At 35.0% G+C, this 16,312-nt stretch overlaps 1 protein-coding gene across 1 annotated transcript in view; it reads right to left on the bottom strand.

Annotated features, from left to right (window-relative positions):
* Positions 1-16,312, bottom strand: part of LRPPRC (leucine rich pentatricopeptide repeat containing) — a 103,988-nt gene that overhangs the window by 71,499 nt on the left and 16,177 nt on the right. The window contains exons 4-13 of the mRNA XM_014833550.3: positions 13,436-13,557; positions 13,276-13,334; positions 12,531-12,617; positions 11,776-11,902; positions 10,939-11,083; positions 10,478-10,623; positions 10,128-10,233; positions 9,941-10,048; positions 3,099-3,217; positions 1,109-1,202 (exon numbers count right to left, since the gene is read on the bottom strand). Coding sequence (XP_014689036.3) covers positions 1,109-1,202; positions 3,099-3,217; positions 9,941-10,048; positions 10,128-10,233; positions 10,478-10,623; positions 10,939-11,083; positions 11,776-11,902; positions 12,531-12,617; positions 13,276-13,334; positions 13,436-13,557 — 1,113 coding nt within the window. The remainder of the gene's footprint in view (positions 1-1,108; positions 1,203-3,098; positions 3,218-9,940; positions 10,049-10,127; positions 10,234-10,477; positions 10,624-10,938; positions 11,084-11,775; positions 11,903-12,530; positions 12,618-13,275; positions 13,335-13,435; positions 13,558-16,312) is intronic.

The raw sequence follows: 16,312 nt of genomic DNA, 5'->3' as shown, positions 1-16,312 counted from the left end.
CTAATGCTTCTCTGTTTTGATCCTGTCAGTGTGGAAAATCTATATATTATACAGTGAAAGGTAAAATCAATACACTCAGATAGCAGCCAGCATTAATACTCAACATTCAGTTCAACTACACCTCTAACAGTCACCATTTTTCATACTGAACACTTTGCCTTTCCCTTACAATATTATCATGAACTGTTTTAAGTAACATATACATAGGCAATATATACCAATAATCTGGTTTTTAGAAAGCTTCCACCTAAACAATGTGAATATACATTAATCAGAGCTTAACTTTTAACACTTTAGGGGGCTAGAAACTTATGTTTGTGCTTCGTTTTTAAATGATCTTTTTCACTAGATCTGAAAAACTGTGAAGTATAACGTTATAGATATGTTCAAAAACGAAGACTTTAAGAAATGTCTTATTTATTAAAATGAAAATGTAGTATGATGAAAAGAATAAGGTTAAAGTTAGAAGATCTTGGTTCTGGCTCAATCACTAACTTTGGGCAAATCACTTAAGCTCTCTAGGCCTTTCTTCATCTATCAATGGAGGTAATTTTGTGAATGTGATGAACACTGTAAAGTATGCTAGCATTTATAAGTATTTAGTAAACATGTGCTGTGTTTTTGTGAATGAGGACTGGAAGACAGCTTCGTGTAACTTATGGTTATAATAGGTATTAGTTTAGAAAATACTTTCAGAATCACTACCTCATTTGATTTTCACAACTCCCATAAGGTAGATAGATAAGTAATACTATCTCCATTTCATGAAACTGAAGCAAAGAAACGTAAAGACAGTTGTTCCAGGTTCCATAATCAGAAGGCTTAACTATAAATAGGATCCAATTCTTCTTGATCCCCAGTCCAACTTAACACCGTATCTCCAAGGTCCTTTTAACTTTAAAACTACTTCCAAATTATCCACAAGTTCAACTCCATAAACTGTCTTATCAGTCTGACTTAAACAAAACATAGAAAAACTTCCTTGCTTTCAAGGAAGTTACCTTGAACTACCCTGAGGTAGGCACTGAGGGCATGAAGCACCCTGTATACCCTCAGGAGGAACTGAAACCAACACCTGCCAAGTTTACGGCTAATGTTGCATACTTACAAAATGATAAAATATAGTCTAAGTTCCCATTTACTGCTTCACTTTTCAATTCAGCTTGAGAAAATACATTACTTTCAGGTAGACATCCATTTTCCTGGGGATAAAGCATATTTCAGTAATAATATTCCTCAGCTAAAAATATTTTGATATGCCATTCAAATCTCCTGTTTTCCCATTTCTTTCTTTCACCATATTCTCTCATAATCCTTCATTTTAAAAAATCATTTTCTAGAGCAATACATAAATGAATAAATGAACTTTAGCAAAAGCTATGAGATGGAGTTCCAACATTCCAAATTAAATGCTTATCTTTAAATTCAGATAATCTGTTACCCTTAGAGTGCCTTCCTTCTACTACTATCCTTCCTTACTACTGAAGACACCAGAACAATTCTCTCACTCACAACAAAATAAAAATTCAATGCCTTGATCTAAAATGGTATTTTGGGGTATACAGTGAGGTAAAGATCAAATTTAATTTTAACTCCAAATGGTTAATCACTTGTCCCAAGATCATCATTTTTTAAAATAATACATGAGCCAAAGTTTAGCTCAAATATATTTATTGAATCATTGTATTATGGCACAATATTAAAAACCAACTAATCAATAACAAGCAATGAATAAAAATAAATTATGGTATATCCATACAATAAAACAGCATGCAAGTATAAAAAATAATTTGTGGAATTACATACTATAACGAAAACATGTCAAAGGAAAAAAAGTAGGTTTTGGGAAAATAAAAATGTGTGGGAAAATTACTTTTTTAACAGTAAAATATGTATAGCATAGGCTCAAAATACTCTGCTAAATACTCAGGGAAGAGAGGTAAAGACACTCAAGATAAACTCTATCTTTAAGAGCATTGTCATTATGTAATTATTTCAAAGAAAGAAAAGAATACTCTGTTAGTATCAGAAAAAAATCAAGGCACTATGTGAATAAACACCTAGGAAACACATTTTTTGAGCAAAAACATTTTTTTTAAAGATTTTATTTTTCCTTTAGCTCCCAAATCCCCCCGGTACATAGTTGTGTACTTTTAGATGTGGGTCCTTCTAGTTGTGGCATGTGGGACACCGCCTCAGCATGGCCTGATGAGCGGTGCCATGTCTGCACCGAGGATTTGAACCGGCAAAACCCTGGGCCACTGAAGCACAGCGCTCAAACTTAACCACTCGGCCACAGGGCTGGCCCCTGAGCAAAATATTTCTTATTAAAGTATTTGGAGGGGCTGGCTCCGTGGCCAAGTGGTTAAGTTCGCGTGCTCCGCTGTGGCGGCCCAGGGTTCAGATCCTGGGCGCGGACATGGCACCGCTCGTCAGGCCACGCTGAGGCAGCGTCCCACATCCCACAACTAGAAGGACGTGCAACTAAGATATACAACTGTGTACAGGGGGGTTTGGGGAAATAAAGCAGAAAAAAAAAAAAGCATTTGGTAATCTGCCATGTTGTTCCTAATTGTACAACCCTTGCTGATCCAATGCACTCTCCAAGTCAATTTCTTCACATGCCCCTTCATAAATGCCTTGCCTGTTCTTGTGGAGACAGGAGGTATTTGGTGGGAAAATAATGCTTTGGAGTCAAAAGATTATTAAAAAAAACAAAAACAGAATAGTAAATACACTATGAGTGTATCATGAAAATTCCTATAGAAGTGAAAGGTAATATTCAAAACATGAAAATTACAGTTGCATTGTAGAGTGGGATTAAGAAGTGAATATTGGTTCATTTAAACTTTTCCTGAAATTGACCTATTGTCTTTTCAACACACAACAAAAATGCTACTTTAACCTTTTAAAATTTTCTAAGTTTAACCACTATAAATGTTAACACTAATATTTTTACAAAGCTTTAGAAAATTGTATACAGACAGACGACTTTTAGTCTTCAGCTCAATGACTTATTTTTTTGGTTACCAAGATGCATTATCTGGGAGGAAAGACATTCTCTTCAATTATGAAATTAAGACCACACTTGAACTCACCTGCAAAACAGCACGAACTGATTTTACACTATCAAAACACGGAAACACGTAATTTACGTATGTCTCCTGGTCAGGATTTACTCCCATTTCATGCATTCCTTTGAGGATTTCAATTACACCTGTAAGATAAAATTTAGAAGCACAGAGATGAAGAACTTGAAATAAATTAACAAAAGATCAGCAAGTTCAGTTTAACTTTCTAAAATTATAATGTACGAAAAGTACTTAGCATTTTGTTTGTCTAAAAGAGAAAGCAGAAAAGCAACAGAGCCGGGAAATAAGATGATAAATGAAAAAAATAAATTGCTCCTTTCTTCATCTCTCAATTCAGCAGTGAGTGCTAAGGAAATACCCTAGAAATTATAACGATAAGAAAGCTTAAAACAATTAAGCAATACGCCTAACATTTCTGGTACCCCAACTGAACAGAGATCATAAAAATCACTGTTGTTACAGAGCAATGATGGATCTACACAGTGAAACTTGACAAGAATTAATACTGTAGAGGGAAGACATTAGAGGAGTAGGGTGAGAGGAGACCCGTCAAAGACAAAAGTGGTTTGGTTTTGTTTTGTTTCATTTTGAAATGGTTACTGTTTTTTAAGCCACTAGGTTTTTTTTTTTTTTTTAGGTATGCTTTTTGGTGAGGAAGATTGGCCCTGAGCTACATCTGTTGCCAATCTTCCTCTTCCCCCCGGCCCCCCTCAAAGCCCTGGTACATAGAAGATCTAGAATGACTTACAACTAGGTTATACTGCTATGTGGGATGCCACTACTGCATGGCTTGATGAGCAGTGTGTAGATCCCCACTCAGGATCAGATCAGCAAACCTTAGGACACCAAAGTGGAACATGTGAACTTAACCACTTGGCCACAGGGCTGACCCCCAAAAGCGTTAAGTTAAGCACTTATGTAAAAAATGTCCTAATTGTTACTAACTTCTGATTTCATACTTCATACACAAGAATAAAAAACAGAGAACAATTGATTCTAATAAATTACTGTCTCATTATATTTAGAACTATAAAAATCTATTAAGTTGTTTGTTCCCTCTCTTCTTCCATTCATAAGAATTTTTTATTAACTTCTTAAAAGGACATTTCATATTTTCCAAAGCTACAGTTAGCTTGGAAAGGTAACAGTCAGTTACCTTTATATCAGATCAATTAATTCTAGAAAATTGTCAAACGACTCAGGTGTTAGGCAAAGGCTGCAGTTTAATAAAAGAAAGGACTCACTTATTTTCCTCTTTACAACTTACTTCTTTAGCCTCATTACTTTCACATTAAAACTTCCTCTAAAAGTCCCTGTTGTTGCCCAATGATATGATCTACAGAAAAATCACATTTCTATACATTTGTTATGTAATGCACTCTAGTACAAAAACTGGACTGTAAATTCCCACTGAGTACAGCAACATATAGGCAAGTCTGACCACATTATGAATATCTGCACATTTCTTTTAGATAAGATTCAGATTACGGATCAAAATATTTTAAATTTAAACAGTTCATTATATTTCAAATTACCTACTATCTTCAAAATCTTAGATGTTTAGATGTATTTTTCAAGATGTAAAAATAACAGAGCAAAAAAACCCAAAGGACAAAGCATTATAAGTAAGAGCTTACTTATAAATTTAGGAGACCACGCATGTAGAGTTAGTCCATGCAACATAAACACAAGCATAACAATACTTGTAAGCAAAATTCAGAACTATTCCTCTAACAATTCACTGGGAATTAGTACTAATAACCTTTGTAACTACCACAAAAAATGGCAAATCACACTGTGTTCTTCTTCATACGCAAAGATTACTAAGCACTAGAGGGGAGGACAAAGCTAGCTGCTTTTCAATTACAAGTAATAGACCCGTGCTGATCTAATGTCTTTTCTGATCAATAACGATTGCTTACATGACCATGGTTTAAAGTAAATAGCTAGATTTCTGGTAAGACACTCAGTGAAATGACAAAACAAAATCAGGCTTTGGAGTTTAAAGAGACTTGCTCTCCACCCTGGTTCTGGCACTTAACAGCAGTGCAAACCTAAGCAAGTTACTTCACTTTCTGAGCCATAATTTCTTAGTTTACACACTAGGAATGGCAACATGCCAGGAACTGTGCCTTCCAGACACTTTAACACATAACACTTGGCTTAATCCTTCTAACAATCATCCACAGATTAAGCAAGGCAATATATGTGCCAAGGCACTCAACGAATGGAACAATTTTCTGAGGTCAGAAAGAGTCCATGCCTATTGAATGGATAGAAGTAAGTACTACAAATTGTAAATATTACCCACATGTATGGAATAAATTCTTGTGGTCTAGATCTAAAGAAAGATTGAGGGCAACAGGAAAAACAGAACCTGCTCAACAAAACGAATCCCAGCATCACAACTTAGTTCAGATCAGTATGTCAAGCTCTTTACTAACAAGGTCTTCAGCTCACTCTATCAGGGGAGTGTTTCTGTATGTAAATAAAGCTGGAAATGCCGTTAGAAGTCAAATAATCTTTATTTTAACAGAAGTGTTACAGTAAGTGATTTCTTCAAGATCAAGAGCATATCTTGAATTAAAAAATCATGTCTCCTAATTGCTGGCAGGTGCTTGTAACACCTCAAAACTGCAAAAACCTACACCTTTTTCTAGAATCAGAAGAACATGGGATTCAGTCCTTGCTCTGCCACCAAAAAGGGTGACCCTTAGCGGTTCCTTGTCTGTAATATAGAAACAATAACAGTAAAATTCCCTACTTACCTCTCAGGGTGGTCATTAAAATTAAAGGAACAAAATAAGTGTGAAACCCTAAAAATATTAATTACATGTTAATAGTAACAATAATGATTTAATTTTTTTAGCTGTCTTGAAATACTCTAATAATAATTAAAATTTCCTTAGATGACATAGAGTAAATGTAGCATAATGAAGTAACTATATATTTGATTTTCTAATGTCAGAAAATAGGTCAACAAATTGATTACAGATAGAAGATTCTTATTGTTGCACAATACACTTCCCCCACCATCTATGCCTCAAATACATTTTATTCTCTTAATTTTTCATTTTCCAATAATGTTTATCAGGGGATGAGTGCATTCTGCTCATTTAGAAGATCTGTGTTGCCAGTATTCTTAACTTATGTATCTTTCTATCTGAAACTAAAGCAGGTTTAAGAAAACCAGGGTTCATAGGCTCCGCTGGGAAAAGCTCCGTCACTCCCTCAGGCATTCTGAGGGAGAATACAAAGATACTTGCTTCAAAAACTATAGTCAGATGGGAAGAGAGAAACACTTATCAATAAGGAGAAAAAAGGCGACTGCTCTGGCATATCTATATATATCTTCCTAAAAGATACAATTCATATTTCCTTTTAAGATAAGAAAAGATTAAAATAACCATATATCAACTTAGATAAACATGGATCCTAAACCTCTGAACTTAGAAAATCTAAACTAAGACTAAATGATCTAATAACAATATTCCAGATGTAGTCATGAGAAAGTTTATGAATCTAGTGGAAAGTCTCCATTCACAAAGTTTTATAAGAATTAAAACAGTTAGGGGCCAGCCCTGTGGCCGAGTTCGTTGAGTTCACATGTTCCACTTCAGTGGCCCAGGGTCTCACTGGTTCGGATTGTGGGCGCGGACCTAGCACCACTCAGCAAGCCATGCTGAGGCGGCATCCCACATAGCACAAGCAGAAGGACCGGCAACTAGAATATACAACTACGTACTGGGAACTTTGGGGAGAAGAAGTTAGAAAAAAAAGAGATTGGCAAAAGATGTTAGCTCAGGTGCCAATCTTAAAAAAGAAAAAGAAAAAAGAACTAAAACAGTTAAGACTTTTGGAAAAGATATATGGTTTACCTGAACAAGTTTCACCAGCTATGACTGTTTACTCCACACGATTTTAGACTACCCAGAGGACTCACTTTACTAGAAGACAATTTCTAACTTTTTGACAAGTACCCTCTCTTCAGCTACTTCACTCAACTGATGTTCAGGCTTTCATATCAGCCCTTCCTTATTTATTTTATCCTTTCCATATTCTTTTCTTTTTTTTTTTTGAGGACGATTAAGCCCTGAGCTAACTAATGCCAGTCCTCCTCTTTTTTTTTTTTTTTTTTTGCTGAGGAAGCCTGGCCCTGAGCTAACATCTGTGCCCATCTTCCTCTACTTTATATGTGGGCCGCCTACCACAGCACAGCGTGCCAAGCAGTGCCATGTCCGCACCCAGGATCCGAACCGGCAAACCCCAGGCTGCCAAGAAGGGGAACGTATGCACTTAACCCCTGTGCCACCGGGCCAGCCCCATGTTCTTATTTTTATGTTTTCTAAATATACCAAGGGATGTAGATCCTCAATCATTCTTAGTTATTTCCTCTCATTTAGGCCAACTTGCTAAAATTCTAAGTGGTAACTTTTCCATTTGTGCCACAGAGGAAAATAGTAGTAAGATGAGCCATGAGGAAGTCATTATATGAATCTTTTGTAGAGGATGGTGATGGCTAAATTTGCAGCCAGAAAAATTCTAGACTTCAATAAAATTTGATCATCTTTTTGTTGAAAACTCTTGGTTCAGTTTGATAACTTTCTTTGATTTCTTAAAGGGTTTTACTTATTCCTTACGAAACACTCCTCTATATCCTCCATTATTTTCTTCTTTCAGTTTATACATGACTTTCCCCGGACAAAGAAGAAGTTCACTGCACTAATAAGAATGTTACTTTCTTACCTTACACTAAAGAAACTATAAAAAATAGACACAGCCATTTCCCTGTTACATGAAGGAAGAGTGTAGAAAAGATACTTTTCAGGACCCCCTGCAGGCAAAGGAGAAACTAGTTTTTTTTTTTTTTGCTGGAAAGATTCGCCCTGAGCTAATATCTGTTGCCAATCTTCCTCTTCTTTTTTTCTCCCCAAAGTCCCAGGACTTAAGTTGTATATTCTAGTTGCAAGTCCTTCTAGTTCTTCTCTGTGAGCTGCCACCACAGCATGGCTACTGACAGACGAATGGTGTGGTTCCACATCTGGGAACTGAACCTGGGCCACCAAAGCAGAGCACCCTGAATTTTGAAAACTAGGCACTCGGGGCTGGCTCAAGAAAGTAGTTTTTAAAAACTGTAAAACTACTGACAATATCTTACACTCTCAAGTTACCTTTCTCAGCTTTTGTATTTTTCCAGTTAAAACCTTCATTGATTAAAAAATTGGGCACCACTTTTTAAAATGTCATTAACGCAAAAACTGGTACCATAATTTTTAACCAACAGCCAAGAATTTTTATAAAACAAATACAGCATATACTTACAAATGTCTAGTATGGAAGTATTACGGTATTAAAAAAGAGTATCTAAAATAGGAGGACAGAAATCCTCAGTTCTAATCCCAGCACTATTTACAGCTAGATGTGGAACGTAAGGTCAGTCACTGAATCTCCCTGTGGCTCTCAGTTCCTTCATTAATATAATGTGAGCTTTCAACAAGGCACCTTTGAAAACTAAATTCTAAGATTGTAAGAAGAGATGATTCACAATAGAACCCACTTTTCTGCAGTCTGAGCTATAACTATAGAAAGAAGTTACCTGAATTCTTTTATGTTTACTAAGTTGTAAAAATGTGGGAACCAATTCAAGTCTAGATACAATGATAAGGTTGAAAGCAAATTTACCTGATGAACAAACAAACATTTCAACAGGGGTACCACAAGTATTTTCATATCTGTGTAAAGGTGGACAATATTAATACACTCAAAGATTTTCATGGAATAGTATAAACTTTCTGTGGTTCAGAAATACTGGGTTAAAGGTTACTTCTTGGAGCTTTCAGAACTGGAGGATATATAAAGAGTTAATCAACAAGCACACTGTTTTCACAAAGATTTTTCTGAAAAGGATTTAGAGACTTTTATAGCCAGAAACAATTAGGGAATACTTGTTTCACTATTTCCTTTAAACCAGAAGACGGCTATATATTTAAAATAAAATTGCAATATGAAAGTCTGCTAAAAGCACTTTTTTTTGTTGTTCGTGCATTTTGTTTGTCACCCAATGTCATACTAACAACTCTGCATCTCATTCTAAAGCACATTATACTGCAAGATAAAGTGAAAAAGACCATTTTTTGTTTCCCCAAGGGGGAAGTACTTCTGTTAAAAGCATCTTTTTATGAGACTACTCTTTCTGAATTACCAATAATGCAAACCAAAGAATTAGATACTGTACTCTAAAATTTAATATTTGTTCAATTCTTATTCATATCCTATAGACATCCCATGTGTACAAGGGAAAAGTAAGCTAAATGCTTAAACGTACTTAAGAACCTGAAAGATTGAACATTTCTATCCTTCAATCAGCAGGCTGTCAGGTCATGAGTACTCACTTTGCAATAAAAGTTTCCCTGTCTTTCCTATTATTATAACTCAGCTCAGTTAAGAAGAAAGAGACGGTCCACAAAGAAAATGGCCTGATTGTATAGAACTTTATCTTTAATAAGGCTAGACAAACTAATTTCAAACACTACACGTAAAATCAAGAATTAATGAGTTTTTTTAAAAACAAAACTAATAAACTGTTAAAACTACACCCACAAGTTTGAATATCAAGATCAGAGATGAATTAAAAATGAAATTAACGAAATTAAGATGAAAGAAATCAATTACATTTTTCTTTAAATGCCTACCTAATACTTTAATATGATTTAAATCAATTCTATTTTCTGAGAAGATCTAATATTCAGGAATAAGTATGCTTTCCAAAAGAATTCAATTAGATATCTGTAGAAACCGTAACACTGAATCTCTGAACCAAGACAAATCTGTAAAAGGTAAAATCGAACCTTGAACATTTTTCTCCTTCTGATATCCAACTAGCAACGGCCAAAAATAATGAGTTCTGACAGGAAAACCTTCTTCCTTCAGTGCGCTCATTAGAGCTTTTGCCAAATCTGAAAGAGATATCATAAAGTATTACAAAGCTACCTCAGCAAAACTCATTTGTGTCGGTTAATTATGAAAATACAGTACCGGGTTTATTGGCCAGTAAAGCACACTGGAGTGTGAACTGCAAAGCAGAGGTGTGCATCTGAGCATCCTTCAGCTTCTTACAGTAATCCTTCAGCTTCTCTACAGGCTGGGAAAAAAAGGCACCACGTCAGCTGGATCTGCAAATATACCATTTGATCTCCTGCAAATATTCCACCACTTCTGAGATGGAAAGTTTAACCTCTCATCCTTTCTACCCAATAATCTTGCAACACAAAAACAAAGTTTTCATGTTTATAACTGGTCTTAACTTCATAATATGTTCTTATATTTCGAAAAATCTTATTTCACTGCCTATTACACTGTCTAAAAAGTAAAAACAGACAGCATACCGTATCCATAGTCACACAGTGTCGTAAAAAAAAACTGCCAAAGTCATTCAGACCGTCTTCCCTTGATATAGGACATGCTAATAAAATCTGCAATGCTGTATCTTCCAATTTTTCAGTGACTAAAAGCAAAATGAGATTCATTGCATCTGGGAAGAAAACAAAGACATCTTTTGTTACTGAACTGAACAATATTTACACTGCAACCAACATGAAAGACAAACTTAGAAACTGCAAACACCAGAAGGACGCATCTGCCTACATAGCAATGAGACACTTCCAAATCGAAACACTCCCATGTGTCCGTCAGCTCAAGCTTTTCCAGCTTATTAAGCCAACATTAAAAGAGTCCTATGTTCATCTACCACAATCCCCTATTGTTAGAGAGACAAACTATTTCCATCACGTAAGAATAGTAACTCCACTTATTAGAAAAATCATGAAAATAAATTTTTTAAAACTACCTGGAATATATCTTCTTTCATATGTAATTTTTTCCAAAATTTCTGAGACATATTGAGGATACCCAGCTTTACTGAAGCTAAAGATAATTTGAAATAAATCACGGTCCATAAGATAAAGATCAGACTTCTCCACCTTCTCCAGAGTCTACAGACAGTTCCAGAAAGTAGAAGAACAAGTTAGAAACCAGTGTTTATTTATTAAAAACAAATAAATTAAAATATCAAGATTAAAAAAGTTAGGAACACATACCATCTCAAGTTTTAGGACTTCTTTTACAAAACAGAAAATATTCTATTTCAACAATAACTGTTACATCAACATCAAGGTACCAAACTATAGTAAGAATTTTCCTTTGATGCTATTGTCTATAAGATTTATCTTTAAAAACAGGTATAGGGGCCAGCTCCGTGGCCGAGTGGTTAAGTTTGTGTGCTTCGCCTCGGCAGCCCAGGGTTTTGCTGCTTTGGATCCTGGGCGTGGACCTAGCACCACTCATCAAGCCATGCTAAGGCGGCATCCCACACACCACAACTAGAAGGACCCACAACTAAAATACACAACTATGTACTGGAGGGCCTTGGGGAGAAGCAGGAAAAAAAATAAATAGAGGAAGATGAGCACAGATGTTAGCTCAGGGCCAATCTTCCTCGGCAAAAGGAGGAGGATTGGCAGTGGATGTTAGTTTAGGGCTAATCTTGCCCCCCCCCCAAAAAATAAAACAAATTAAAAAATAAAAAAAATTAAAATAACATAAAAACAGACATAAACTACACTTTTCTGCTTCACGCAAAACATAAGTTCATACAAATGATTTTAAAGTATGTTTATTTACATACCTGCTTAACATGGTCAATGTCACCCTTCTCAGCATATGCATTCAATAATGCTAGGTATGTATCTGGACCAGGCTCAATTCCAGCCTCTTTCATCACTGTTAGAATATTTTCTGCATTCTCCATATCTCTGTAAGTTAATTCAAAGAATACAAAACAGATTAGTATAACACTTCCAAATACAATGTTATCATTCAATCTAAAATGTATTACCCTATGTTTATCGAAATTAAAAAATTCTTATGTACCATTTAGAATCATAACATCAGAAAAAGATAAATACATATTAAACTGGTTATAGGTTTCTGAAATAATAAAGGTCATAAACATCTCAAATTTTTACAGATAACCATTCCAAAAGAGAGATCAGATTGTATAATAATTACACAGACATTGAATAACGTGCCCTCTTTCACTAAGGATGTTATGACCCAAATTTACCTTTTTAAGGAAGAATAATATTTAGTCAATTATGCTTCAAAAATAAAAATATTTGCCAAGGCAACAGCACAGCAGTTAATAAACTTTACAAAGTCAGTTACTTTAGATTAGGCCCAATTTTAAAATTGAAAATTTTCAAATAAAAGTTTTATGAAACAGATAAGTTTAAGTGTAAGTTACTTAAAACTTTGCATGTTCGACCTCATGCACTCAAGATCTTTTTTGAGGGGGTACACAAAAAGAGTTTAAGAATTTTCTACAATAACTTTCTATAACTTAAACTTCACTTGAGAACAAAACCTTAGGTTGAACATTACCCAGCTCTTGCATGCCCTGTAACAAGGGCACTGAACACTGCCTCTGTGACTGGGAGATCCTTAGTCTTCATAAAGCCAAGAATCTTACTGCAATAAAAGAGAAATGAAGAAACTCCTTGGAAAGATACTTCAACAATACCTTCTACCACACATACACACAAAATCTCACTCCCTCATATTATAGCAACAGTCTTAAAGTACTCTTTTTCAAACTAGGTAATTATTAAAAATCTCACTATTTCATCTACACCAGCAATTAACCTTTAAAAAGTATAAAGTTTAATAAGCTTCATTTAGCTAAAAATGAGACTGTACATTTCAATTTATCCCTTACTTCCTAAACCCTCCATCCAAAAGTAGCAATAAATTTTACACAAGCAGTGAAATGTCACAACTGATTTTATATGAATCAGTGAGATAAAGAGAATATTACCAGTTTCATAAATGAACAGTTTAAATGGCTAAGAACATTTCCTTTAGGAAATATTAATAATAAAAAAAGTAAAGCCAGCTTTATACCTCAACAATTTTAAACCTCTGCTCCAGTAAATCAAATTTTTAATTAAAACAACAATTTTCACCTATCTTTCCCCCTTACCTAATTTTATATTTTATCTAAGTCTTATTACCAAATTTGCTAGAGCAAAACACTTCTGAAGTCATTTCCCTTACTAAGAAGAAACTTCTTAGGTGTACAAGACTTACAAATTTGTTTGCTTAAACACACATTTATGGAGCTCCATACCTGGCACCTTCAATGTCTCCTACATTACAATAAGCAGCAATCAACCTCTGGTATGTCACCTGTTAATGAAATGAGCCAGTTTATATTTTTCCAATGATATTTTTTTCTGGGTAAAAAAAAGTGACGTGACCAATACATATTTACAACAGCAACTACCTACTCGATTTGGTTGAATGTTTGCTTCCTCCATTTTTGCCAGGAAGTCAGTTGGTGAAAATTTATATTCATTTTGAAGGTAGACTTTAAGTAAAGCATTATAGTGACTTACATCATACACAGTACCTACAAATGAGATTTAAATCAAATTTTTAGAAAAGCACTTAAAATCATATCCATTATCATAGCTAAAATATGTGCACTTAAATTTAGCAAACACACAAAAAGGGTAAAATGATCACTTCAGCGTTTCACCCCATCCTTAGATCTATCTCTATAAAAGTCTGGTCAGAAAAGAGCAAGCTAAGCATATAAGACAGTAATTACCGAATTACAGTACAGCTATAAGTAACTGCCTATTCAGATATTAATAGGTCTCTTACTTATGAAGCAGAGTATTCCCTTCCTGTTAGAAAATGCTGACAATACCCTTGTATTTAAAGTGACTGAAAGATTTTTCTATATAAAGCAGTCCTTGCCACAGTACAGACACACTAAGATGCCCAGATTGTGACTGAGGGTGTTTTATAGAGGTAGGACTGCACTGGCAATTTTGCTTATTTACTAACCAGGCTACTCAAAGACTTTATTTGAAGGCTCCATTTCCATGCTATTTCCACTTGCTAAACCACCACTTCTAGTCTGCTATTGTTTATTACCTGTATTCCAAGGCCCTTTGTTTTCTTTCAGCGTCCATCCAGCCTAAGGCCACATCAATTAAGGTTACTACTCACTCTTGCTCTATTCTACTCATGACTTGGTCATTTTATCAATCCAGTGCTAAACATGTTTTACTAAATTATGATGAACTAATTTTCATATCTTTATTCAAGTGCCCGTGGCCACACAAGCCTGTGATCAGTATCTGGTGTCAGTTTGAGATTCTAGGCAGCTGAGACCTATTCTACTAAATTAATTTTGTTTTTATCTTAGTAGAGATGTAGAGTGCTTACTATGTTTCAGGCACTGTGCTAGATGCTATGCACACAGAGGCTCAGTTTCTTTCCACAAACAGCCTTGAGGCAGGTTCTATCATCCCCATCTTACAGATGAGGAAAACTGACTGTTGCACTTGTCCAAGGCCACACGGCTAGTAAGTGACCACAGATCTGAATGCAGGTGGTGTGCCTTAAGCGCCTAATCTCTTAACCATTCTAACACTTTATACAGGGCCTGATAGGGAACCATGTGCAATTCAACATCTGCAATGTGATGATTATGCAACAAGGTTACCATAGAGTGTCTGAAAGCTTCTTTTAAAAAATCATTACCTCAAGCTGAACTCGAACAATGGTTGGCTATAGCTCTAAGGCTGAAGGAAACAATATTCTATAATTTTGTAAAGGCATTCACTCTAGTTTGTTGGAGAAGCTGAGGAAACTACTCAAAACCCAGAAAAGTAACATCTATTCTAGCTTTTCATACAAATTTCAGTCAAGATCAATGTTCAACATAACTCTACTGGGTTTCATTTCTTTATTTCTGTCACACTGGCATAGTTCTATGACGACAAAAATGTTTCTGTGAACTTCAGTAAAAATTTTTATCCTCATAGTTACTATTATGTCTGTTAATTTCATAGGTCATTTCTTGAAAAAAAGAATTTTTTTAAAAATACATATTGTATCTTTTGTAGTATGAATTAAGAACATCTAGAACTGTCTAAAATTCAAATTAAAAACTCAAAACTTAGAGACATAATCTTGGGGCTGGCCCCGTGGCCGAGCGGTTAAGTTCGCGCGCTCCGCTGCAGGCGGCCCAGTGTTTCGTTGGTTCGAATCCTGGGCGCGGACATGGCACTGCTCATCAAACCACGCAGAGGCAGCGTCCCACATGCCACAACTAGAAGGACCGACAACGAAGAATATACAACTATGTACCAGGAGGCTTTGGGGAGAAAAAGGAAAAAATAAAATCTTTAAAAAAAAAACAAAAAACAAAAAAAAAACTTAGAGACATAATCTTAAAAGATCCTACTTTAATAATCAAAAGCTAACAACAGCATTTCCTTGTGTATCTTACCATATACCCTTATACTTTCAATAACAATTTCTCACGTCTCTGGCTCTGCTGTCCGTAACTTTTAATGTTTTGACAGTATGTTCTTGTTCAAACTCTGCATAATAATTTTGTATATTATCATCCACTTGCATTTATCTTATACTTATTTTGTTCAAACTTGAAGGGATATTCTAAAATATTCCTATTTTGTACAAAAGCCGGGTTTCCTGCCTAGATCAGAGCTCACTCTTTCATTGGTATAATTTGGATAATTATTCCCTCCTCCATGTATCACACTGTGCTTTCTCACAAGATTCATTTGCCATTTTTCTGTCGTCTCGCAGAGCTTTAAAAATTATTTCTAGTTATACTAATTAGTTTGGCATTTTACTGTGCAAGAAAAACGTGATGTCATCTAAAAACTTAAAGATGTCACTATATGGTCCCCCTTATCAAGATCATAGTATATGACTATATTAAATATGGACCTGTCCTAATACCAATACTTAAAAACACATTTGCACCTTTTTGTTCAGAGTTGTCTTTATCCCTACCTTTGTCTCTAAATCAGAGTGCTACTGATTAAGGTTTTTTTCAATCCCAAATAAATTATTTTAATAGCATTTTGTAAGAAAGTGTTTTCTAAAACACTTTTCCAAAGTAATTTAATCACTTTGTAAATTAACTTATCTTTTTCAAAATGTGATAATTCTCTTAGAGAACTTTTCCTTTTAAGTTAGATTCAACTGACTGCCCCCAAGAAGTGGAACTGGGCTGGGGATCATAGGGTGAAGCCTTGAACTATAAACTTTACTGAACCTTTTGAATTTTGAACAATGTTAAGATATTTACTATTTAATGGAGTAAAATTTAAATTAAA

The sequence above is a fragment of the Equus asinus genome, chromosome 6 (genome assembly GCF_041296235.1).
Source record: "Equus asinus isolate D_3611 breed Donkey chromosome 6, EquAss-T2T_v2, whole genome shotgun sequence".
Lineage (NCBI taxonomy): Eukaryota > Metazoa > Chordata > Mammalia > Perissodactyla > Equidae > Equus > Equus asinus.
This window is presented reverse-complemented; position numbering and strand designations above follow the sequence as displayed.